This window comes from Delphinus delphis, chromosome 8, assembly GCF_949987515.2.
Source record: "Delphinus delphis chromosome 8, mDelDel1.2, whole genome shotgun sequence".
Lineage (NCBI taxonomy): Eukaryota > Metazoa > Chordata > Mammalia > Artiodactyla > Delphinidae > Delphinus > Delphinus delphis.
The window spans coordinates 110,042,747-110,067,780 of record NC_082690.1 but is presented as its reverse complement, the minus strand read 5'-3'; the positions used below and the strand labels follow the sequence as shown (position 1 = coordinate 110,067,780).

Genomic DNA, 25,034 nt, shown 5'->3' with positions numbered 1-25,034 from the left:
GGAGGTCGGAGCTTGGAGTCACCAGTCCGCATGGGGCAGGGCCGCCAACTTTACTGACAGACACATGTATGTACACGCGTGTTACGGAACACGACACACCCGTAGGGAAGACCGGATGCTCACCATCCAAGGGATAAAAAAAGCACCGCGAGCGGCATTGAGGGCCCAGGCCGCGCCCACCGGCCGCCCGCCCGCCCGCTTCGGGGCCTGGCGGCAGGAGCGCGCTGCCCGGGTGCCGGTCACGCGACGTCCACTCGTAACCTGGCCAGCAACTTCCTCCTCGTCCTCAGCGGCCCCCGTCCTCAGGGCTCCTTCCTGGCCACAGAGGCCCCGCGAGCCCTCACACGGTGACCTTCTCGATCACACCCTCGGCGACATGGACGTCGTCCCCCTGCATGGTGACAGCTGCCGACTGACCACACATGTGCTGGTGGTCCTTCCAGTCCTGAAAGGAAGGACAGACTCCGTGTTACGGTTCAGAGTGAGAAGGCTGTGCCCGGGAGTGGGTGTGCACGTGCTGAGCGGCCAGCCCTCCGGGGCAGGGGGCTCCCAGCCTCGCCCACCCTCCTGTTTAGGGGCCCGCTCCGAAGGCAAGTACCCAGGATGACCCTTGAGACACGTCCACGCTCTGATCCTGCTGCTTCCTCCCTGGGATCTAAACGAAAACACTCACACCTGCAGAGGAATACTTGTCTCCGATGTTGCTGCCCAGCCGTATTACTTATCATCGCAAAAGTGAAAGGACTGCGCCGGAGCCAGCCACGTGTCCACAAAGGGGCTGGGAGGCCGCCGCCCCCAGGGAGGTCGGGGAGGACGTCCACCCCCCCGCCCCGCAATGCCCCCCATCAGGGTGGGAGCTGCCATCGCCCGTTACGGGCGGGAAATGGAGCCGAACTTGGCCTGGAGCAGGGCTCGCTCTGGGGGCCCGACGGGGCGTGGTTAGTGGAGACACGGACCCCAAGACGCACGGAGAGGTTAGGGCTTGGTGAGCCATGACAAGAATGAACATCACACACACTCGGAAGAACAGAGACCAGCGGTGAGCCCCGGAGGGCAGGGCTCCAGCTGCCTATCTTCGTGCTGTCCTACGTCTTCCAAATTTTCTACAACGTGTTGCCTTATTTTTATAATAAAAAAATAAAATTTCAAATCATTACAGGCGTACCTCAGAGACATTGCGGGTTCAGTTCCAGAATAAAGCAAATGTAGCAACAAAGCAAGTCACACAAGATTTCAGGCTTCCCGGGGCTCATGCAGGTCACTTGTACACTACGCTGTAGTCTGTTAAGCGTGTGACCGTACGAACCTAACTCAAAGACGCTCTATTCCTGAAAATGATAACCTTCACCTGACAAGGCAGGGCTGCCGCACACCTTTAATTTGTAAAAACACAACATCTGAGAAGTGCAATAAAACAAGGTCTGCCTGTATATCAAAAGAATAAATTTTTAAACATTTTTTATTGAAGTCTAGTTGATTTACAGTGTGTGCTAATGTCTGCTGTACAGCAAAGTGACTCAGCTATACACACACATTTTTTCTTTTGCACGTTCTCTCCCATTGCGGTTTGTCACGGGATATCGAATGTAGTTCCCCACGCTGCACATTAGGGCCTTGTTCATCCAGCCTATGGATAATAGTTTGCAGCTGCCAACCCCAATCCCCCCTCCCCCACCCCACTCCCTCTTGGCAACCACAAGTCTGTTCTCTATGTCTGTGAGTCTGTTTCTGTTTTGTAAATAATTTCATTTGTGTCATATTTTAGATTCCACATATAAGTGATATATGGTATTTGTCTTTCTCGTTCTGACTTACTTCACTCAGAATGCTAATCTCTAGGTCCATCCTTGTTGCTGCAAATGGCATTATTTCATTCCTTTTTATGGCTGAGTAGTATTCCATTGTATGTGTGAACCACATCTTCTTTATCCATTCCTCTGTTGATGGACATTTAGGTTGCTTCCATGTCTTGCCAATTGTAAACGGTGCTGCTATGAGCACTGGGGTGCATGTATCTTTTCGAATTAGAGTTTTCTCTGGATAAATGCCCAGGAGTGGGATTGTTGGATCAAATGGCAACTCTATTTTTAGTTTAGTAAGGAACCTCCATACTGCTCTCCACAGTGGCTGCACCAATTTACATTCCCACCCACAGTGTAAGAGGGTTCCCTTTGCTCCACACCCTCTCCAGCACCTGTTATTTTTAGACTCGAAAGAATAAATTTTTAGTTTGTAAATTACCTGACTATGTAGATTACCTGACTCTGTAAGTCTGTACAGTACGTAAAACTTCATGTGTGCTGGGCTCAAGTCCACAGTGTTTCACACCATACCTAAAAATTAACTCAAGATGGGTCATAAATCTAAAAGTAAGAGCTTAAAGGGAGCTCCCTGGTGGGCCAGTGGTTAGGGTCCGGCACTTTCACTGCCAAGGCTGAGATTCAATCCCCGGTTGGTGAACTAAGATCCTGCAAGCTATGCTATGCGGCCGGAAAAAAAAAAAAACAAACCTAAAATTATAAATGTTTTAGAGGAAAATAGGAGATTCTCCTAACCTTGAGTCAGGCAGAAGTTCTGAGAGATGACACCAAGAGCGTGATCTCCATTAAAAATGTTTTTTTAGGGGCTTCCCTGGTGGCGCAGTGGTTGAGAGTCCGCCTGCCGATGCAGGGGACGCGGGTTCGTGCCCCGGTCCGGGAAGATCCCACGTGCCGCGAGGCGGCTGGGCCCGTGGGCCATGGCCGCTGAGCCTGCGTGTCCGGAGCCTGTGCTCCGCAACGGGAGAGGCCACAGCAGTGAGAGGCCCGCGTACCGCAAAAAAAAAAAAAAAAAAAAAAAAAGGTTATCAAAATTGGTGAATTTTTGTGTAGCCATTTTAATATTGAAGGAAAAAAGCAACATTTTCGGCATATTATTCTTTACTATTTCAAGAAAGGTAAAAACGCAGCTGAAACCCCCCCCAAAAAAGACTTGCACAGTGCGTGGAGGAGGTGCTGTGACTGAGCGAACGTGTCAAAAGCGGTTTGCGCAGTTTCGTGCTGGAGCTTTCTCGCTGGACGATGCTCCACAGTCGGGTGGACCAGTTGAAGTTGAAAGCTATCAAATCGAAACAATAATTGAGAACAATCAACGTTATACCCACGCGGGAGAGGCCGACAGACTCAGAATCTCCGTATGAAGCCTTGAAAATCATTTGCACCAGCTTGGGTCTGTTCATCGCTTTGATGTCTGGGTTCCACATAAGTTAAGCGAAAAAAACCTTCTTGACTATATTTCTGCAGGCGATTCTCTACTTAAACGTAATGGAAACGTTCCATTTTTAAAACAAATTGTGACAGGCAATGCAAAGTGGATACTGTACGATAATGTGGAACAGAAGAGATCGTGGGGCAGCGAAATGAACCACCACCAACCACACTAAGGGCCGGTCTTCACCCAAAGAAGGTGATGTGTATATGGTGGGAGTGGAGGGGAGTTCTCTATTATGAGCTCCTTCTGGAAAACCAAACGGTTAATTCCAACAAGTACTGCTCCCAATTAGACCAACTGAAAGCGGCACTCGACGAAAAGCGTCTGGAATGAGTCAACAGGAAACGCATCATATTCCATCAGGATAATGCAAGACCGCATGTTTCTTTGATGACCAGGCAGAAACTGTTACAGCTCGGCTGGGAAGTTCTGATTCATCCGCCGTATTCACCACACATTGCCCCTTCGGATTTCCATTGATTTTGGTCTTTACAAAATTCTCTTAATGGAAAAAATTTCAATTCTCGGGAAGACTGTAAAAGGCACCTGGAACAGTTCTTTGCTCAAAAAGATAAAAAGTTTTGGGAAGATGGAATTATGAAGTTGGCTGAAAAATGGCAGAAGGTAGTGGAACAAAACGGTGAATACGTTGTTCAATAAAGTTGTTGGGAAACATGAAAAATGTGTCTTTTGTTTTTACTTCAAAACCGAAGGAACTTTGTGGCCAACCCAATAAAACCAAAGCCTATGCCTTTATCAGGGCAGCGAGTCACAGGAGCACAAACCCAACACAACCAACAGAAGAAGTGGAGTCTTTGTCAACAAGGTTACACCTGAAATATACCTGCCCGATTCACCAAGAGAGGTTCCAAGACTGCAGCTTGCATTTAGACAAAGTGCTATCTGGCTAAAACGACTCCATCACGAAATAAACCCACGAATCTTCCTCTGATGGTTCACAGTCAGGGAAGAGCCACCGATCAGCCGCCCTCTCGGATCACGAGCCAGCAGGAGCCCGTCCACCCCGCCGGCTCCTCCTGGCTGCCTGGGCTCCTCCCAGTGTCCCCGAGCGCAGCAGGCATGCGGGCCCTCTGCTCAGCACACGAGCCATAGGTGACACCAGGGAAAGCAGACCTGCGGGTCTCTTTCCCAAGTCTCCCGCCCCGGGAACGGGCCAGGGCTCAGGAGCGTAGCTGGGAGCCCCTGGACACACCTTCCGCGCTGTGCTGACCCCTGCAGCCCCCCGGGAAGCCCTGAGACGCAGAGGAAGATGCCACGTCCCACACACCCTAGTCTTGGGGGTCATTCCTGCCCACCTCCCTCCCGAGGACATCTGAGGATGGGGCGCTTTGGGAAGCCGCCAGGCACAGGGTCCCCTGCGCAGCAGAGGCTGTGTCCGCAGATGCAGCTCCAAGTCACAGGCACCAGGGGTGGGATTTTTTACTATTTGTCCACCCGGCAAGTTACCTTTTTTTTTTTTTTTTTTTTTGCGGTACGCGGGCCTCTCGCTGTTGTGGCCTCTCCCGTTGCGGAGCGCAGGCTCCAGACACACTGGCTCAGCAGCCATGGCTCACGGGCCCAGCGGCTCCACGGCACGTGGAATCTTCCTGGACCGGGGCACGAACCCGTGTCCCCTGCATCGGCAGGCGGACTCTCAACCACTGCGCCACCAGGGAAGCCCAAGTTACCTTTTTTAATCGTGGAAAGTTTCTAAGAGGAGAGGATAACCCCACAGGTCCCAGTCAACGGCTTGGCCCCTCACTCTGAGTAAGGGTGAGAAAAGTGGTAAAAACCCGAACTAGCAACTGCTACTCCAGAACACTCTTTAATCTTCTTAGAATCAGACGCCTACACGTACAACCGCACCGACTTTCAGGGTTTATGACGAGGCGTCCAGGGCTGGGGAGCACTGACCACGACAAGGTCAAGGTCACTGGGGAGCAGCGGCCTCCATGGCCACGGCCTGTGTGGCTGCCTCGGGGCTTTGCCGGAGCCCAGGGACAGTGCGGAGGTGGCACTGGGCGGGGGGGGCCTACCTTGCGCTGGCAGAAGGTGGAGCAGTAGTTGACCTTGTGGCAGCCGGTGCACTCGCTCAGGGCCTCCCGGCCGCAGTTGACACAGAACTGCTGCAAGAGGACACAGGCGTCAGTCGCGGGGACAGGCTGACCCGCGTCCCCGCCCCCCGCTGCCCAGATGCGGGGTGGGCACTGCTGAGCGGGAAGCAGGGCTCCGGATCACACCGCTGCACCAACCTTGCTCCAAATACCAGGGGATTTCACTGCCACCAAGTACGTGCAGGAAACCAAACTGAGGAAGGCCAGGATTCTCAGCTGTCAGGATCGTCTCCTGAGCGGTCAGGCCCTGCGGCCCCCAGCCGGACCCTCATCCGCAGCCCAGGCACCCCTGGCCCAGCCACGCAGCTCCACTAGGCGGGTCTTCTGTGTGTCTTCCCCACAAGACGCGAAGGAGCCACTCCTTCTAACCAGCCAGGGAGGGGGACTCCAGTGGCACCGCTAGCGCTGGTGTGTGCAGCCGTGACCCACGCTGTGCGGCGCACCTGGCTGCACTGACTGCAGGCCAGGCCCCTGCTCCCAGCCAGCGGGTGAGTGTGTGACCTGCGCACCCGTGAGCCACACCAGACGCCCGTTCCTAACACCGCTGACCGCCTCCCACCGCTACCCCCGAGAGTACATGCAAAGCAGCAAATTGCTTCTTGCTTCCTGTTCTGGATTGCAGCTCCCTTCTCTGCCCAGCGCTGACTGACACGCTCCACCCCGAGCCCCCGCTACCCCCTCACTCGCTTCAGGAAACACGCGCATTACGGGGACTCTGAGATACTACTAAGTTAGCTTGTCCACTGTCCCTACTTTAAAGAACAAAATACTTACAGGAAAAAACCGAAGTCTGTAACCACACATAGAAATTCCTCCAGGGAGAGCAAAGGTCTCACAGTTAGTGGGAGCAGAGGTGCGGCTGCCCGTGAGGCTGGGGGCCCCATGGACCCTCCTGCCTCTCAGCTTGGAAGTCCTCAGGGAAGCGGCCTCGTGTCACACCCTGTCCCCCGCGAGCCCGCGAGTCCCGCTCACCTGGACCTGCCATGTTGGTGCTCCTGGCACCAGCACGGTTCTTGGAAAACAGCCACCGCTCAATAAATACCTCTTAAGTGCATGAAGAGCCTGTGTCATGAGCAGACCTTCTGGAGCGGGAGCCGCTCTTGTGCGGCAAGAACTTCCGACCCCGGGCTCCCAACACAGCCCCTTGGGAATTACTTCTTAACCCAAGCTAACCTGGGGCAGGAGATCTGGCTCAGACACGCCGGCTGACACACAGACAGAGACGGACGGCCACAGAGCCCTCGGGCTGTGTCTGCACACATCGGTCGGACCCACTGCTTCCCTGCTGCCAGCTGAGAGCGCCCAGATCTTGGTTCCTAAGAGCATTCGTTCTCCAATAAAGGAACCAGGCTCCCTGGAGAAACGGCCGATTCCAGGGCTGGGGCGGGGAACCCCCAAGATGGGCCTGGAGCGTCTTCTACCACCAGAAAGGAGGGAGGTGCTCTGAGAGGCACGCAAGGGACGCGGGAGCCGACAGAGCTCCAGCCGCCAAAGCCAAACCGGATGAGCAGAACAAGTAACACGGGTGCCGTGAGCCCCTCTTGATAGAAACAAAGGTACAAACAAGTGTACAAGAGACAGATCCCCCACGGAGAAGAATTCTGGAAATATTCCTAGATCACCGCTGTCCAGGAGGGGGACCGCCACCCCAGATGACTAAGGGAGGAAAAGGGGCAATCACTCCACAGATGGAACCCTCCGACCTGCCCCAAATGCGCACGTGCTGGGCCTGGGCCCTGGGGCCCTGGAGTGAGACGAGTCCGCGAGGGGTGGTCGGGGGCTGACGAGAAGAGAGAAGCCAGAGACCTCCCCCCGCCCTGGCTCGGCCAGGAGGCATGTCTGCAGCCTGGAAGAGGTATCACCGGACTGACCCGCGGGCACCGGCTCTCTTCCAACGCTGAGAACAGCGTCTGCGGTGCAGCCAGAGGCGCCGCCCAGACCGCCCGCCACTGCTACTCTTTGGGCCACAATTCCCTCTAGAAAAGGAAGTTGGGAAGATCATCGAAGGCCTGAGAAGGAGCCGGGAGGCATGAACAGAGGCCAGAGCACAGGGATGGGGCCCAGAGTGCGCGCGCTCCCCCAGCCGGGGCCGTGGCAGGCGGCCCGGCGCCCTGCAGCCACGTGGCTGGCTTGTGCTGGATGGACACAGCGCCCTTGACGGGAAGGGCGTCTGGTCTTCCGCCCTGTTTAATCTCTGCTGAGCTAACTATATACACACAACACAAATGCCCCATGGTTAAAACTGGCAAAATCTCCTTAATAGTTCAGCAGGGCTAAAACGTGACTTTTCAAGAAATTCCACAGACGGCGTCCAAGCAGGCAGCCCTGCTTCCCCACCCTGGGCCGCCAGCACCTGCGCCCTCCCAGGGAGCCAGGGAGCGAGGGCTCAGCCTCCTCCTAGGGGTCCCGGGGCCTCACTCGTCCGGTCCTCCCCACCAAGCCCCAGCACCCTAAGGAGGCTGCCGTGGACAGGACCTTCCAGAAGAGTTCTCCGGGGCAGCCCTCCCCCAACCACCCAGCTGGGGGGCTCCGTCTCACCCTGGCGACGTCAGGGTGTCCAGCAGCCTCTCCACAACAGCCACCAGTGCTCCCCACCTGGCCTCCTGGCTCACTGTCCCCCGGGCCCTGCCGGCCGCTTCTCGCTGCCGCCACCTGCTTCAGGGACACGTTTTGCGTCCCCTCACTCACATGTGACTGAGGTCGGGGCCTCTCAGCCCCCCCGAGCCCCCTGAAGCCCCCAGAGGATCCTGGGGAACAGGCTCTCCGAGGAGTCTGGCTCCCAAGAACCCAGTGTCGAGGAGCTGTGGTCATCACGGGGCCACAGGGATCAGACACATTGCCGTCACGAAGGGTAAACACACAGGGCGCACACGGTGGTCAACCCACGTCTGCAAGCAACTTAACCAGGTCACCCGAGGAGCCTCGTGACACCAGCACACACAAAAGGACACTGGCGTCCACCCACCGGTGGCACTCGGACAGGACGGATGCCTAGCTTCCCCCCGCCATGTGATCAGCTTACAGGAAAACTACTGGAGGACACGTCACACCTACAGCTCCGGAGAGAGGACAAGCACACCTGTAAGAGCTCCAGCCATTTTCAAAGCTCCGGGTGTGGGAACGTGTCGGATGCCTTGGCGGGGGAAGTGGGCTCAAGCCCCTCACTAAAGGCTGAGCATCCTTCCGCCAAACAGGATTTTAAGGATAAAAGGATTTCACGTTGTATTTCTTCCTTAGAAATTCATAAAATTACAAATGAAATGCAAAGCCCAACCTTTCACGGTGGGGTACTCAGCGATCCAGCTGCGGCAGACGCTCCTGGCTGACCCGACGGACACGCACGTCAGCACGTGTCCCACGGTGGGTCGAGGGGGAAGTTCTGCACAACAGGAATTCAGCTCCTGGACCCTTAAATGTGGGATGAGCGTGGCCATGACTGTGGGCTATTCCTACGTGAAAGACAAAACCCACGCAGCTGACGCAACACGGTGCCCTGAAAGTAACCTCGGGACCGACCAGGTGGAAACGCCTCACTCCGTCTTTTTCATGCCACCTGTCTTTGGGGAATTTTCACAGAGGGGAAGGGATGTGTCTAATTTACTTGTAATTTTATTCTGTGAAGGTGAGGTCCACAAAAATTAATGAAAAACGTAAAACTGGAAGTTAAGCCGTTTTCCCGCTGCACTTCCCTGCGGGGATGAGGTCCGGCTTTCTGTGCTGCCGCCGCCACCCCAGATCCGAGCCACCCGCCACCCGCTGTCCAGCCGGCTGACGGGGGGACACTGTGGTCTCCTCCACTCCCAGAGTCTCGGCAAGGGGGCATCCTCGCCACGCCCGGGGAAGCGAGGGTCGCCCCCCCGCCGTGCTCATCAGGGACCGGTGGTGGTGAGGCCGTGGGCAAGGCACGCGGCACACACGGTGGTGGATGCAGGATGGGCAGCCGCCCTGGCAAAGTCTGGTGGCTCCTCAGAAGGTGAACCCTGAGCCACCGTGGGACCCAGCGGCTCTGCTCCCAGGTATGCACCCAGGAGAAGTGACAACACACGTCCACACAAACGGCCGTGCAAAAATGTTCAGGGCACTGTCCACAAGAGCCAAGAAGTAGAAACCACCCGAATGGCCACCAATGGCTGAGTGAAGAAACATGCGGTGCGACAACTAACGTTTAGCCATAAAAAGGAATGAAGTTCTGACCCGGCTACGTGGACGGACCCTGGAAACACTCTGCTCAGTGGGAGAAGCCAGACGCAAAAGGCCACATGTTGTGTGACTCCGTTTCCAAGAAACATCCAGAACTGGCAAAGCCACAGACACAGAAAGCAGGTTGGCGCAGCTGGGGCCTGCGGGTGGTGGGGAGTGACGGCTCCTTTGGGAGGGGAAACGATCTGGGATCAGATGGTGGTGGTGGCCGTACAAGTTGGTGAACAAACTACTGGACTGTGCACCTTAAAGGTGTGAATTCCACAGTATGTGAACCATATTTCAACGAAGAAAAAAATGCCCTTTCGTTATGAACATTGGGGACTTTTCTGAAGTATATGATCAGAAACGTGTGAACATGAGTGCATTTTGCGATTAAGACGTTGGTTATAACCGCAAAAACCAGATACGATCAAGTATTTTAGAAACAGGACTAGTAAACTGTTTACAAACATGGAACATGCAGACATTAAATGTTTGAAGAACCGGCAGCTGAGCAGCAAGAGCGCACTCTTGCCCCGCGCGTGCGGCCTCCAGACCCAGAAAGGAAGGAGCAGCTGCCCTTCTGGTGACCAGAGCAGTCTGCAGGGCTGAACCCCGGGGAGGGGCGGGGAGAAAGGCCCAGGCAGGTGGGACAGGAGTGGGGGGGGGGGTGGAGCCAATCCCGAGGGGGAGGGGGGAGGGGGAAGGCCCCCCGCAGGTGGGGCAGCCTCAGGGCCTCCCCTGCCCACCAGGTGTGTGGGGCCACAGCAAGGGGCCGTGGTCACCTGGGCTGGGGGGTGGGCAGAGGGCTGAAGATGGAGCTGCCAGATGGCTGGAAGCCAAGGGAGACCGAGATCAGCACAGATGGCCACAGGCACCTGCCGCCCCCATGCAGCCAGCACGGGGCTGAGCCAACAGAAAGAGCAGCCCAGAAGGCGGCGCTGAGCAGGGATCTTGGTGCCCCCCGCCCCCAGAAGGGCCTGCATTCCCGCACGTGACCCAGACCAGGACTAGAGATGTGACGGGCAGAGGTAACCGAGACAGACTCCCCCTCACACAACAGAGTTCAGGAGACCAGCCAGGAGCTCAGCTGCTTCTGAGAACCAAGTCCAGCACTTTTCAGGGGAAGAGAGAGAATCCAACAGAACTCAGAGCTTCTGCCGTGAATAACCCAAAAGGTCCAACAATCAAAATGACTGGAATGTGAAGGAAGGAACAGAGCTTCCAGTCAAGAGGAAAGGAGTGAACAGAGGCAGATCCTGAGCTGACCCAAAGGTCAGTTATTAAAGAAGCGAAGATGAAGGAGGTCAGTGAAGTGCAGGAAGAGGCGACCATGCGGAGCGGCTGGCTGGGGCGCAGCAGAGTAAAGGCAACTCCATAAAAGACGCACGTAGGCTTTCAATCCACTGCCTCTCGGCAATGAGAGCCCCCTACTTACGATCCAGCAAGCCAGGCGGCGCGGCCAAAAAAAAAAAAGAAGAAAAAGGAAAACTGCACCTGAAAAGCTCTTCTTTCCCCTTTACCTATAAAAAGTAGTACTAACTGAAATTCTTTTTCTTATATGGATTTGGTGGAGATAAACCAATTCGACTCACCTACAAACCAAAGTGACACTGAAGACGCATCACTGTCCGTTCTCCCGCCTCCAGCCGCTCCCAAGAGGGCTCTGGGTACCAAGCAGCCCGGCCCGCCCTCCTCCGGCCCCAGATGAGCCCTGGGAAGTGAGGACACACCTCCTCTCGGCTTGGGCACCTGCTCCACATCACCTGGAAGACTGCATCCCAAAAGGCGCCACACGGCTGAGGGACCCTGTGCTGCAGGAAATGCTCTGGGCGCCAGGCTTCCCGAACCACGGGGACCTCATCAGCAGCGAAATACCTGTGACGGCTCCTCTGGGGCTGAGAAGCCAGTCCCCGTGGGGCTGAGATGCGGCCACAGAGCTGGGTGCCTGGAGGGGCTGGTGACCGCAAGACCTCTGCCCCAAAGACACACCAGAGGACGCTCCTCCAGATTTGATAACACACGAGACCCGTTTCCCCGGGAGGAAGACGGCCTGACCAGGTGAGTGACATCTACAACAGGCGGGCACTCAAAAACAACGGCTGGTGCGTGTGAGGGACAAAAACGCCCGACAGGTAACGGTGGCCACTTGTCTATCAGAGAAGCTTCACTTGTGCATGGGCCGCCAGGTCCCCTGCCCAGGAAGGTGGGCGGGCTCTGCAGGTGGCAGCCCCAGACCCGCTGTGCAAATGGTACCTCTTTCCGCTCTGCATCCGCCTGGACTCTGGCCTGGGCCGCGGCGGCTTCTCGGTAGGAGCTGGCCTGCTTGGCCTGTTCAAACAACGTCTTCAGCTGCTGCGCGGTGCTGAGCAAGGAATTGACCATCTCCTCCAGGTACAGCCAGCTCCGCTGTTCCGACATCTCCAGCCCGCTGACCACAGCGGGAGACACAGCTTTGGTGGGGGTGGAGGGAGGCACCGCCAGGGCGGGCAAGGATGTCAACACTAGCGTGTGGAAAGCAAAACACAACAAGAACTTAACCCATCTCCTGGCTTCAAGGTGCCTCTGCACGCTCATCAAACGTGGGAAAGTAGGGTGGCGAACAGAGCATACCCACGGTCCCCCCTTCAAGTCACCCGTCCATGGATGACACAACAGCTGCAGGTGAGGTGACCATAGAGCTTGTGCAGAGCCAGTGTGGGGCGGGGGGCAGTTACATCACATAAAAAGTAAAGCAGACGGAAGAACTAAAACCTCCCGGTTTCGTTTCTGCTCACACAGAAAGCCTTCGGGGATGTCTGTGGTCCCCGGGGGGCTGATGAGGGATGTACGAGGCAGGGTCCCCTCAGCTGGAGAAGAAAGTCATGGAGGCGGGAGGGAACCTCAAAGGGACGCTGTTCTGGACGGGAAGTGGAGACTCGCACACGCGGACGCGCAAGGGCTCCCCACCCCTGTCCCGGGGGGCCTGGGGGCAGAGACACCCAGGCTGTGCTGCTGAATGTCTAACATCCTCCCAGAGAAGAACACCTGACGGTAGCATCGCCCGAGTCCTCGGTGTAAAAGCCCCCAGCTGGAGGTCACTGGACACAGGCTGCAGGAGACACACGGGAGCCGGACGAGCGACGCCTGCCCCCTTGGCCATGCCCCGCCCCCGCAAGGGCAGGGCCCTGGGCCCGGACATAAGGAAGCAGGCAGCGTGACAGGGTGGACAGAGGACGCAGCAGCCGCTCTCGGGGCCCCTGCCAGCCAAATCAGGGACCATCCCAATACAAATCATCCCAGCAACAGGTTGCAACGCCCTGAATGAAACAGGAAGCCACGCGTCCACGCTGAAACAAGCAAACAAGCAAGCAAGCAGACGGGGGACGGGTCGCCCAGGCCTCGCAGCCCTGCTCAGGGCACGGCCGACCGCATGGGGCGGGCACTCCCCATCCAGTCCCTGCCCAGACCCCGCAGTCAGCAGGGCCACAGCCCGGCCAGGAGGCTCACCGGGCCTGGGGCCAGGGTCTGAGGCAAGGTGTGGGGAAGAGGCAGAACAGAGGCGAGCTTTAAGGGTGGGAGGGGCGTCACAGCAAGAGGAGAGCGCGGCGAGACAAGAAAAGGAGAAGGAGAAGGGGCGTTTTCTAGGACTCGGGGACAAATTTCTATCTTGCTGTCTTGTCTCTGGCGGAAACTGTAAAAAACACAAAGGTCCACCAGCTGGGATTACGATGCTCCCTGTAAAAAAGTGTCCTGACATAGAATGTGTCCAAAACGTGCCGTCAGTGACAAATCGCTCAAAATGCACACGTGGGGCCACGTCCCCGTTAAGCTTCAGGCAGGGCGAGTCGCAGACACGCACACACCCTCTCACCTGAGGCCACCCGGACGAGCGCCCTCACGGGACAGACCCCAAGCACAGTGTCCTGGTCAGAGCCTAGCCGAATCTCAGGCTCTGCAGGTCAAAGGTCGCTACGTGAGCAGCCTCACCCCACACAGAAATGAGCAGCAGCTTCCAGTGAAACCTGCTTTACAAACACAGGCCTGAAGCCCCACACCCCACTTCACCTAGGAAGCCTTTCAGAAGGATGATTCTGCACGTGACGGCCACTCGTGGAGAATTCTTCCACACTGACCTATTTTGGGATGAGATGTTGGCAACGCGGCCTCCGGAAACGGTGCGATCTGACAGCTGTCCTGATACCCTGGGTAGTGGGGCTCCGGGTGGCCGACCCTGCATGGGGGCTGCACGCCTGCTTCTTGTACTGTCAGGGGAGAGGGACATGATGGCGTGAGACCCAGCTGTGCTGCACGTCCAACAGGGCAGCTCCTGAGCCGCGGAAGTGGGGGACGTGAACTGTCAGAGGGACAGTATTTGGGATGTTCTGCATGAAATAAAACACAGTACAAAAGCCAGTTTCCACTGTTCCCTTTCACTTTCCGGAGGCGGCTACCAGAACATTCCACGTGCACATGGGGCGTTTCTGCCCCGCGGCGCCCGTCTAGGCTCCGTGAGCAGCCTCAGCTTCTCAGGCCCTGGTCCCGCCGCCCCTGCCTGCGGGGGTCCCCACAGCTCCTGCCAGCGACCCGCTGGGGCCGCGTTGCCAGGCGCTGAGACAACTCACCTGTGGCTCCCGCAAAGACGTCGCCCTGGGCCGGACTCTCCGAGATGACCGCGGTGGCCTCCACGGTGGACGCCCGGTCGAAGGTCAGCGCGCCAGAGGTAGTGATCTGTCCTGAGGGGGTCACGGTGACTGGAAAAGCAGGAGAGCTGTCACCGCGTGCTGGGCCCACTGGGCACATTGCAGAAAAACCCAGGGGTCGGGGCGGGGTGCGCGGGGGCCACAGCAGCGTCCGCCGGCCCACAGCCACCTCCGCAGGGGCGGTGCCTGGGGGGGGCCAGAGACGCCTACCCCAGCAGACGCAGCTCCTGCTGTGTGTCCTGAGCACCTGGATGTACTGTCTCGTCAGAAGGCAAGAGATAAAATTTAAAAGAACGTAAGAAGGACTTTGTAGCTTGAATTAAGAAAAAGATTTTTGTCAAAGCTGAAGAGAAACACAGCGGGGCCCCCGGCATTCTGGGGGCTCTGTTTCCTCCTGCCGACCAGCCCCAAGGACACGGGGCGCCTCCCCTGCAGGAGCCGTCAGGCTGCTGACAGCCCCTAGCGACCGGGCGCCTCCCAGGCCTCTCCCACCACCGCAGCCCAACTCAGCCCAACTCGCCTCCTCCCGGTTTCAGAAGCAGGCGCCTCCCCCGCCTCCGCCCTCCCTACACGTGCCCCTGCCGCGCCTGCCCCCGGGGCTGCGAGAGGGCCTGAGGGCTGCGCGAAGTGAAGTCCGTGCCAAGGACAGGCCGGGACCGAAGAGGCCAGGGAGCCCCATGAGCGGCAGCCGTGCCTGCTTTTGAACCAGACCCCTCGGCCACACGCGTGAGCAGGACACGCTAAGAGCATGTCGCGTGACGACAGCTGCTTCACTGTGACTCACAGGTGGTGGCGGCTGCGGCGGGAAGCAGGGTGATGTTCTTGGGGGCATCCTTCTTGACGGGTGTGGCGGGCAGCTCGCTCTCCTTCTTGCGCCTCTTGTAGGGGACGAAGAGCCTGACGGGCCCGCTCTGGGGGAGGGGGGGCGGGAGGCAAAGTGAGATGCGTGGAAACGCCACCTGGGACTCTTCTCCACCCGGGACTGTTCTCCAATGGCGACCTGCCTGGAGACATGCCCAGACTGCGGCCAGAAGACGGAACCGCGCAAAGCTCCCTTAGCTCCCTTTAGGCCCCAAACGGCTTAAAATAACAGAAAAGGTACTTTCAGAGAGAACGTGTGAGTTAACAGCACTTCCAACAGGAGAGTAATATCAACACCGAATTTTCAGGAATCCCCGGGAGACAGAAAACAAGTGGGGACCAAGGAAGGAGAAGGGAGAGGGCCCACGGGGAGCAGGGGGCGCCCCGCAGACCCTGAGGCCCCGACACGCGGGAGGAGAGAACCTCGATGGAGCAGAAACAGCAGGAAAACGTGAAGATCAGGTGAGCCTCCCAGCTCACGCCCAAGACCCCTGTGGGCTCGCTGGCCCTTCCTGCTGCCCATTCAAACCTGCTGTGGACCCGCAAGTGAGCTTCTGTCCTACGCGTCAACCCCAGAATCTCCACCGGGCTCTCCCCGGTGGCTCCTCCCTTTACTGATTTTCTCCACGTGTTGAGACATTGCCGTCACCTTCTAGGCTAAACTGTGTCCTCAGGACCACCTGTGAGGCCCTGACCATCAGGGTGGCCGTATTTGGAGCAAGGAGGCAACGGGGGTCTTGAGGGTAAGGGCCCTGACCCGCCGGGATTAGTGCCCTTGTAGGAGCAGCTGAGTAAGCGAGAGCCTACAAGCCAGGAGGAGCCCCGCCAGGAACACACCAGCACCTTGGCCTGGGCTGCCTGCCTCCACAACTGTGAGAAAGTCAGCGCCCGCTCCTGAAGTGCCCCCGCAGACCGAGACCCGTGCTGACGACGCTTTGACGTGTCTCCTTCAGCCCCGAAGACACAGAGGCTGCTTGGAAGCCTCGTCTGCTGCCCCCACCACGGGCAGCGCCTGCGTCTGCTGCTTTTCTTCCGTGTGGTTCACATATCCCTGGCCCTTTACATGTCTCACAATTTTTGCTGAAACTGGACATTTTAGGTGCTGTACTGAGTGGCTGTGCAGATGACTCCCCCTCCCTCCAGGGCTTCCTGGCTGCAGTCCTGGACAAAGGCCTCCAGGCGGCAGTGACCCAGCTACCGCACCAGCTGTTGGACTCAGCCACCTAACTGCTCTACCCTTTGCAAACGGCTCCACTGTCAGATCGTCACGTTAGGCTCCTGTACTGGGTGGCTTTCAGGACAAACCTTTGAGGAGGCTTCTCAGGGTGATCACTTCCCGGTGGGAAGCTGAGCCGGCTGCCCTCCTGCATTGCCGGCCTCCTCCCCACGGGCTGCCCTGGAGCAGGGCAGAAACGGCACTCAGGCCGTCAGCCCTGCTCGCCAAGCCGCTTGGTCTCGGCTGGCCTCAGCTGCGTGGACCTCCACCCTAGGGACGAGCGGGGCCAGGACGATGGAGCTTCCCTGGGCTGAGCCGGAGGGATGCAGGGAGGGAGCAGGGCCTGACGCGAACGCCAGACTCACAGGATTCTCCTGGATAAGTGTTTCTTTTTTTGTTGTATGCCCCCAGGACAATCTCCAGAGACCTTAAGTGGTTGCTTTTTATCATCTTCACCAGTTAGGGTTACTTGTCCGGGGAGTGGGTCCCTGGAGCCCTGCACAGCACTACTCCTGAGGCAGAAGCCGCAATGTTTCAATTTGATGAAGTCTGACCTATGAGTTTTCATTTCATGGACTGTGCCTTTGGTTCCATGTCGAAGGGCTAACCCTAGATCAGGGTAGATTTTCTTCTACAAATTGTAGTTTAGTTTTGGACACATTTGGCTGTATGATCCATCTTGAATTCGTGTGTATATAAAGTGTGATGTTTAGGTCAAGGGTCACTTCTACGCCTGTGAGTGTCCGACTGTTCCCACACCTGCAGGTCCATGTGTGGACGGTGGGTCTGCTCCTAGATCGACGGGTCCCCCTCTGCCAAACACGGTCTTGGCCGCAGAAACAATACAGCAAGTCTGACAGTCAAGTGCTGTGATTCCTCCACTTGTAGTCTTCGTCCTCAAAACCGTGTTGCTACCCCTTTCCTCTGCCTTTTGATATGAATCTTAGAATCAACTTGTTGATGTCTACAAGATCCTGCCGGGGCTCTGAAGAGACCCGTGTTAAACCCACAGACCAGTGTGGGGAGAAGGACGTCTTCACTGCATCGCGGCCTCCAGCCCGCAGGTCCACGTCTTCTCGGAGTTCTCTTGCTGGCCGTTTCTAGCTTCAGTACCCACGTCCCATACATGTGCCGTCAGGTGACACCTGAGGGTTTCGGCGTTTGGAGTGACCGTAAACAACCGTACCAGGTACTCCATGCTTCCCGATGGGGCTGACCCCCCACTCTGCTCCTCTTACCCCTGAAGATCTCCAAGAATGTCACCTACCAATCTTCGCAAGCAAACTTTAAAAGTGTCTTATTCTCACACAAATATCCTACTGGTCATTCTACTAGACTCATGTGTGATCTACACATGAACTAGACAATTTTAGAATATTTGGTTTTCCCACTCAACAACATCTCTCCAATTAAGTTTTCTTCCATAGCTGCTGCTAATTAACCATAAAAAAAGAAATCTCATTATGCAGCTTCCTAGTTAATTTTAGGACATTTAAAAATAATATTCAACAATAGAAACATTGAAACAAAACTGGTAGTCCACATATAACAAATTAGTGTCACACTTTGAAAGCTATAGAGCAATATACGTTCAAACGAATGCAAATATCTCTTTTATTTAAACAGTTAAGAATTTAGAATAAAAAAGACTTCAAAAGACATTAAAAGTTCTCTATATAAATCAGCTCAGTGTAGTTTTTTTATAACGTGACATTAAAAATGAAAAACATAAAACAGCACATATATACTTGTCACCACAAAAAAAAGTACGGTTAAGACGATGACATTATAGGGACTTCCCTGGTGGTGCAGTGCTTAAAGAATCCACCTGCCAATGCAGGGGACATGGGTTCGAGCCCTGGTCCGAGAAGAGCCCACATGCCACGGAGCAACTAGGCCCCTACACCACAACTACTGAGCCTGCACTCTAGAGCCCACGAGCCACAACTACTGACGCCTGCGTACCTAGAGCCCGTGCTCCGCAACAAGAGAGGCCACCACAATGAGAAGCTTGCACACCGCAATGAAGAGTAGCCCCTGCTCGCCGCAACTAGAGAAAGCCTGCACGCAGCAACAAAGACCCAACGCAGCCAAAAATAAATAAATGAATAGATTTATAAAAAAAAAAAAAACGGTGACATTATAGGAGCTTTCCGTTATTTAAGAAAGTTTCCCTTAACGTTCTTTGAGCAGCCCCAGGGCCCACTTGAGGCCTCACTCATCAGAGTAATGGTCAAAACCCAGAATTTGAGGAAGAAACTAAGCTGGAAGCAGCTCTGTGAGGAGCTGAGGGGAGCAGGGGCCCACTCACCAGGGTCATGTCATCACAGCAGGCGGCACAGGTGCAGGAGGCGGCATGAGGGTTTAGGATCCCATCCTGAAATTTAAAAAGTACCGCAACACGTGAGAAAGTCGGCTCTGAAGTGAGTCAACAGCCCCAGATCTCAACCAGTTTCACCCCGATCCCCCTGTGAAGGTAAAATCCCACCATTTCCAGAACCTTCTCTCGTACACATCTCTGCTGGTGGCAGCATCTATCTCTCCCCTGCCAGGGAGTGTAGGCGTGATTTCTCTATCAACCTCCTAGAGCTAAACCGGAAACAGCAACGAGGAGCCCTCTCCTCTCACAGATGAGCTCAAGGAGAGAGAAGTTAGGTGTCTTTTAAAAAGTCACGGGCAGGGCTTCCCTGGTGGCACAGTGGTTGAGAGTCCACCTGCCGATGCAGGGGCGCGGGTTCGTGCCCCGGTCCGGGAGGATCCCACATGCTGCGGGGCGGCTGGGCCCGTGAGCCATGGCCGCTGAGCCTGCACGTCCGGAGCCTGTGCTCCACAACGGGAGAGGCCATGACAGTGAGAGGCCCGCGTACCATAAAAAAATAATAACTAATTAATTAAACGTCACAGGCAGAGTTACTCAGTTTTCCTCAGTCTCTCCCATGTATACGTGTTATTAAACTTCCGTTTGATTTTCTCCTGTTAATAAATAAACAAAAGTCACACGCACTCAAGCGGAAGCTGTTACGCTGCCTCATCCACTCCTCACGGCAAGGTGTGGAGCAAACACCCTCAACATCCCATCTGGAACATCAGGAAGCAGATGGAAAGGTGACGTAACTCACACAGCAAGTGAGCGGGGGACTCGAATCGCATCTGACTCCAGCCTGTGAACCCTGGAAAGCCCTGCGGCCGATGCTCCAGGAGCCGGGCCTGCGGCTTGCGGCTCTGAGCAGGGAGGGTGGGGAAGCGCGGCACCTGGGTACCTGGATGAGGCACTGCAGCGGCCGCCCCGCATAGCGGATGCTTCTCTTCCAGTCTTTGCTGCTGGCCCTTCCTGCCATGGCTTCAAACTCGGTAGGACTGTACCAGTTCTCCCCCTGCTTAATGCAGCGCCCCCGGCCTCCTGAAAGGACGAAGCCACCCGCTGTAGTTCCCGCTGACACTGGGCCAGGCCCATCTCCCCTCCCGCCCACCCCCCGTCGGTGTCCCGGGCCTGCCTGCTCTCAGCCACTCCCTCAGTGCCCCACGGCGAGCCCACATCTGCAGGCAGCGCTTCCCACCGCATGCCTGAGCCCCGACCTGCTGTCCACGGTCACCGCACACTCCACCATATCCCACACGGAGCTCATGACGTCTTCCCACTTGCAGAGCCTTCTACCTACGGGTCACCCAGCTGACCCAGGGCCGTAGGGAACATGGTCCAGCCCTGCTCCTACCACGGGCCACCCCATTCCTCAACCTGCCCGTTTAACTAGTTTATGCGTCATTATGGCCATCCTTGGCCCCAACTTACAGTGGGGGATGCAAAGGGAAGGCGATAAGCAGCAGCCTGGGCCCACCCCACGCAAGCCCACCTGGGCCCACTCTGTGCACACCTGGGCCGACCCCGCATGCGCCCACCTGAGCCGAGCCTGCTCTTATACAAGGTGCCACTGATGTTCCGACAGCGCACAGGCAGCTCACTGTCGTACACCGATGGGTCCCAGTTGTACTTAGTTCCACCTTTCTCTTGGCCGGGAGCCAAAGGAGTCGGAGGAGACTGAGGGCCTTGAGCAAAGAAAGCATCATGAAAATGAGACACCTGAACGCACCCTGAATAACAGAAAGGCACAAAAAACATCTTGATTCTAACAGGTTCTTCCCCCAGCTCTGCAGCATCGCCCCCTGTAACTCTGGGCAACTCTTCTGTTGCCTGAAAAAATCCACTTTTTATACTTAAACTAAATAGTATTTGAAATTTGAAATTCACCACAAGATAAAATTCACCCCCAGGATAAACTCCACCAGCTCTCAGAGCGTTTTGCCCCCGAGGCCTGGAGCAGGAGGGCATACCGGGGGTGAGAGGGGCAGTGGGTGCCTTCAGCCCGGCGGTCTCCACGATGCTCCCGTCCGTGTGCACGACGATCAGCGTGGCCTTCTCGGTGTTCAGACTGTCCCCGATCTGAAGGGCTGTCCTGCCCGACTGGGGGAAAGAACACCAGTAGTCTCAAGTGACAGCGGCTGGCGCACACCTGCACACCAGGACATGGTCCTACAGAGAGGTTCCAGCTGACGCCGCCACCGGGGGGCCCACCATGCCTCATGCTTCTCAGATGCAGAGCCAAGGCCAAGAAGAGGCGACACTAGGTCTGCATGGCTCTGAGCGAATGCTCACATGGCTTGTCCAAGTTAAGGGATAAATGTGTTCCTGGAACAGGAAATGCCCTCCCGTCTGCCTGGGCAGCCTCTGAGGTTGCAGGCCTCAGGGGAGGGTTTCCGAGAGGCCAAGCTCATAAGCACAGCCAAGGCCCAGTGCAGGACCCCTTCTCATGCCCGAGCCCACCCAGACACAGGGCTTCCCAAGCCACGCTGCTTACATGCCTCTCCACTGGGGCTGGATGCTGCCGTGACCGCGCCTGCCTCCTCTGGGCCAGCCAGATGCCCCTTTGCTATCCCTGCGGGCGCTAAGCCCACCCCAACTGCCCACAGGCACACGCTCATGGCCTCACTCAGACAGCCCTGGAGTGGACCAGAGACCCCGGCGCACCCCGTCCACACCAAGGCCTGGGACGCTCTCGTGCTTTCACGCTGAGGATAAAACTAAGACAAAGACCTTTTCTTACATCTGAAAATGTGGCCTTCAAACCAGGGGAGGTGAGTAGCAGTTTATCGTGGGATTGCGGGCCCTCCACCCGGCGTGCGCATGCACACACCTGGCCTGCTCTCACAGGCCTGCAGGGTCAACGCCTCAGTAAGGGCGTCTGCACTGCCTGCACCTGAATCACTGCACTCGTACAGCTCTCGACCGGAACCACAGAACGCTTTGCGTTCCTTCGAGAACCGCAAAGTATTTTTCTCACGAAGGCATGTGAGACATGTCGATACTCGAGACCCCCTCTCCTTGTCAGTTTCCAGAAGGATCACACTAGTTTCTGGGTCTTCTTGTCCTCAGAGCCCGCTGACTTGGGGCCGCCCCTAACTCCCCGACCCTCTGGCTCCAGCCCCTCCTAGAAAACGAGAACGTGACAGAGTCTGCTGTCAGGCAGGACACCGGCCAGAGGCACCACGTCACTGCCTGGCTATCAGCTTGCGTGCATCCTGATACCAGAAGAAATAAACCAAGACTCTTAGATCTGCACCCCTGAGCCCTTCACCAACCTGCTGCCCTTACACTCAGGAGCAACACTTTTCTGTCTGTCACTACCTCAGTAACAACCACTTTGCTTTCAGGTGTACAGCGTCCCAGGTGCGTGATCCAGGCTAGAAGGAAACCGTGAGATCTCCCCTCCCCTCCCCTCCCCAGGCAGTCGGCACAGGGCAGGCTCAGGGTCTCTGGGGGATGGGCCACCCCCCTCGGGGCCGGAAGCGCTCCCGTGGCGGCTTACCAGCACGTGGCCCGAGAGCGAGGCGGCGTTCGCCACCGACGTGGTGAAGACATTGTCCGCCGAGGCGCCCACGTTGGCCACTGTCACGGTGGTCACCTCTGCAACACAGGAGCCTCACTCAGGGCCCAGCCAAAGGCCACTGGGGACAGGGCGAGGGTGGGGGGCAGCCCACGGTGGGTCCAGGTCAAGTACCTGAGCTACCGTGGGAGGCCTCACGCTGTACACGAAACGCCCGACCAACGTTTCTAGACCAGTCTGAATGACCTGGTCCTTCCAAGGACAAAAGGCCACCTCTCCCTCTCCACAGAGCCTGCCACGCACAGTGTAGACCACAGGGCACGCCTGCCCTCACGCACCCACTGAGCTGGCCACAGCTCTGCCCTGGCATCTCGCTCCCTTCTACTTAAAACCATACCCCAAAGAGGCCCCTAAAATCCTAGAGTTCCCTCCCTTCCGGGTGGGGATCCTCCTGGCCCCTCTCCTGCAGGTCAGTGCAGGAAGGCTCATGTCTATCCCTCCCTCCCCTTCCTTCACCCCTACCTGCCACGGACCTCTTCCTCCTGAAAAGCGGCAGACCTGCCTGTGCCCACCCCACGCGCCCCCCAACTCTAAGCCCGGCCCCTCCTAGCAGCGTCTGTACACGGGGGCGCCGCCGCGCCCCGCCCCCCGTGCTCCCCCCACTGCCCATGGCCCACTCCTGATGGGCTGCCCCGGACAGCCCTCCCTTGATGCTCCCCCAGCCACCAGGGGTGGCGCTGCCTTCCGGAATGTCCCAAACCTAGAGCGCCTGTGGCCTGGGGGAGGTGCTCAAACTGACCGAGAGTCCTGCACATTCCATCAGCCCGAGCTCACTTAAACTGCTCTAAAAACACCTGCTCCCCATGTCTCCTCCATCGTGTCCCAGGGAGCCCGGGCCCGAGGGGTCTGAACACAAGCTCAGGTCTAAAGAGCTCGCCAGCAGCCCAGGAGGCAGCCTCAAGCCAGCACCCTGTCCTGCTGAGTTACAGAAACCCGGGAATCACCTGGCCTCGGTAATTCACAACCAACAAGTTTTAACACACTGGAAAAACACAAGGATAAAACTCTGCAGGAAAGAAACACGTGATGTCAATACGTGTCTCCAACGTGTGAATAGCATCACATTCCCTTTCTGCATTCAGAAAAACCCGTGCAGAAACAACACAAAGCTGAAGAAAAACTTCACCATCCAAGATCTCAACTTTAAACCAGAGTTTAGCAATGAAAATGGAACCCTTTAAGGGCCACAAAGCCTTCTTTCCCTGCCTTTTGCGAGGATCCCGGACAGACCACAGGCACCGGGGCAGTGAGAGAACGGGCTGCAGGCCCCACGCAGCTCCTCCAGGGCCAGAAAAACCGGAGCACTGGGTGGGGAGGCCGCTGTCCAGTTCTGAAACCCATGAAATTCCCTCGGGGAGAAGAGCCTTAGGATGCTCCCCAGGGGTTCCAGTGCCCGGCTCTGCCGGCCACACGGGAGCCCAAGTGGGAGGGAACAATGCTTAGGAAAGTCTCTACCTCCTTCGGGACGGTGCCCCGGGGAGACACAACCTCTAAAGGGCGGCTTGGGGCATGGCTCACGAACCTTGAAAATGAGAATGTTCTGTGCGGCAAGAACAAAAGCGTGGGCCAGCAGCCCGGGTGGTGCCCGAAGAAGGGAAGATCCGTAAAGGAGGAAATGGGGGCCCCACGGACAGGCCAGAGGGGACTGCCCCCAAAGGCTGCGGGCCCTCCCAGACTAAGTGAGATGCCTTGCTCCCCAGGGCTAAGGTCACACCTGAGCAGGCCCTCAGGATTCTGGGTGACCAGATGCACCCAACCCCGGGCTCCTCCAGGACAGGACCCGTGTCTGACCCCTGTGTCACCAGCACCCAGGACAGAGGAGGAGAGGACACGCAAGGCAACAGGCAGGTGCTGAGAAGGTTCTGGAAGTAGCGCAGAGCACTGAAAGGAAGGAAAGGAGTTCAGGGAGCAAGTATGCGGCAGGGCAGGGCCAGGATGCTCCCATGGGGCAGGTGTGCAGGGACCACACGGCACACAAGGTAGGTGCGAGGTATGTGCTGGGGGAGGGTGGGTGTGCCAGTCAGCCAGGCGTGGGCAGGGCAGGTGCGCGTGGAGGACAAGTGTGAGGAGTGCGCGCGGAGCAGGTGCCGCCAGGTCGTGCGGGAGTGTGCGGGGCAGGTGTGCAGGGCAGGTGTAGGGCAGGTGTGGGGCAGGTGCGGACAGGTGCGCGGGAACCACGGGCGGGCGGCACTTGCCTGCGAAGGCGGCGGCCGCGGCGGCCTCGTCGGGGCCAGGCAGGGCCTCGGCGCCCATGTCCATGTGCCCGGGCTCGGCGGCCATCACCGCCACGGCCGTCACCCGCCGCGTCTCGCGCTCCGCCTCCGAGTCTCCGTCCTCCTCCGAGTCCTCGTCCCTGCTGAGCACGGGCTCCTCCGCCTCGCCTCCCGCCGCGGCCGCGGCCGCCGCCGCCACAGCGGCCGCGGCCGCCACCGCCGCCGCCTCGGCCAGGCCCAGCTGCTTGGCGGCCGAGTCCGAGTCCTCCATCCGGACTCCGCCGAGCCCGCCCGAAGGCGCCGGCCGGGGCCGCCCGAAGGCCGGGACGGAGCCCGAAGCGCGCCGCCCGAGCAGGCCGCCCGAGCCGGGCCGAGACGGGCCGAGCTTGACCGAGGAGGGCTGCCCGAACCGAGCCGAGCTGAGCCGAGCCCGCCCGAAGCCGGCCGCCAAGCCGAGCCGGGGCCGCCCGAACAGGGCCCGAACCGGCACGAAGCGGCCCGGTCGAGTCCAGCCAAGCCGAGGCCTAGAGTCCGGAAACGAGGGGGGCCGAAGTGGTCCGAAGCGCGGAGCCGAGTCG

General features: G+C 57.5%; 1 protein-coding gene across 3 annotated transcripts; it reads right to left on the bottom strand.

Annotated features, from left to right (window-relative positions):
* Positions 1-25: 25 nt before the first annotated feature.
* On the bottom strand, positions 26-24,950 carry DEAF1 (DEAF1 transcription factor). Of its 3 annotated transcripts, XR_009520454.1 has the most exons (13): positions 24,439-24,942; positions 22,166-22,263; positions 20,634-20,763; positions 20,202-20,348; positions 19,565-19,704; positions 18,616-18,681; positions 15,012-15,138; positions 14,150-14,278; positions 13,661-13,789; positions 11,802-12,049; positions 5,286-5,375; positions 4,938-5,012; positions 400-445 (listed from the first exon to the last, which is right to left on the bottom strand). XR_009520454.1 is itself a non-coding variant. In XM_060019581.1 (12 exons), the coding sequence occupies exons 1-12, from the start codon at positions 24,725-24,727 to the stop codon at positions 341-343; spliced, it is 1,698 nt and encodes a 565-aa protein (XP_059875564.1). In that variant the 5' UTR covers positions 24,728-24,905; the 3' UTR covers positions 26-340. The 3 variants fall into 3 exon arrangements, 1 of the variants encoding a protein (XP_059875564.1); XM_060019581.1 differs by lacking the exon at positions 4,938-5,012 and having other exon boundaries at positions 26-445; positions 24,439-24,905; XR_009520455.1 differs by lacking the exons at positions 400-445; positions 4,938-5,012 and adding an exon at positions 14,438-14,483 and having other exon boundaries at positions 24,439-24,950.
* Positions 24,951-25,034: the final 84 nt, after the last annotated feature.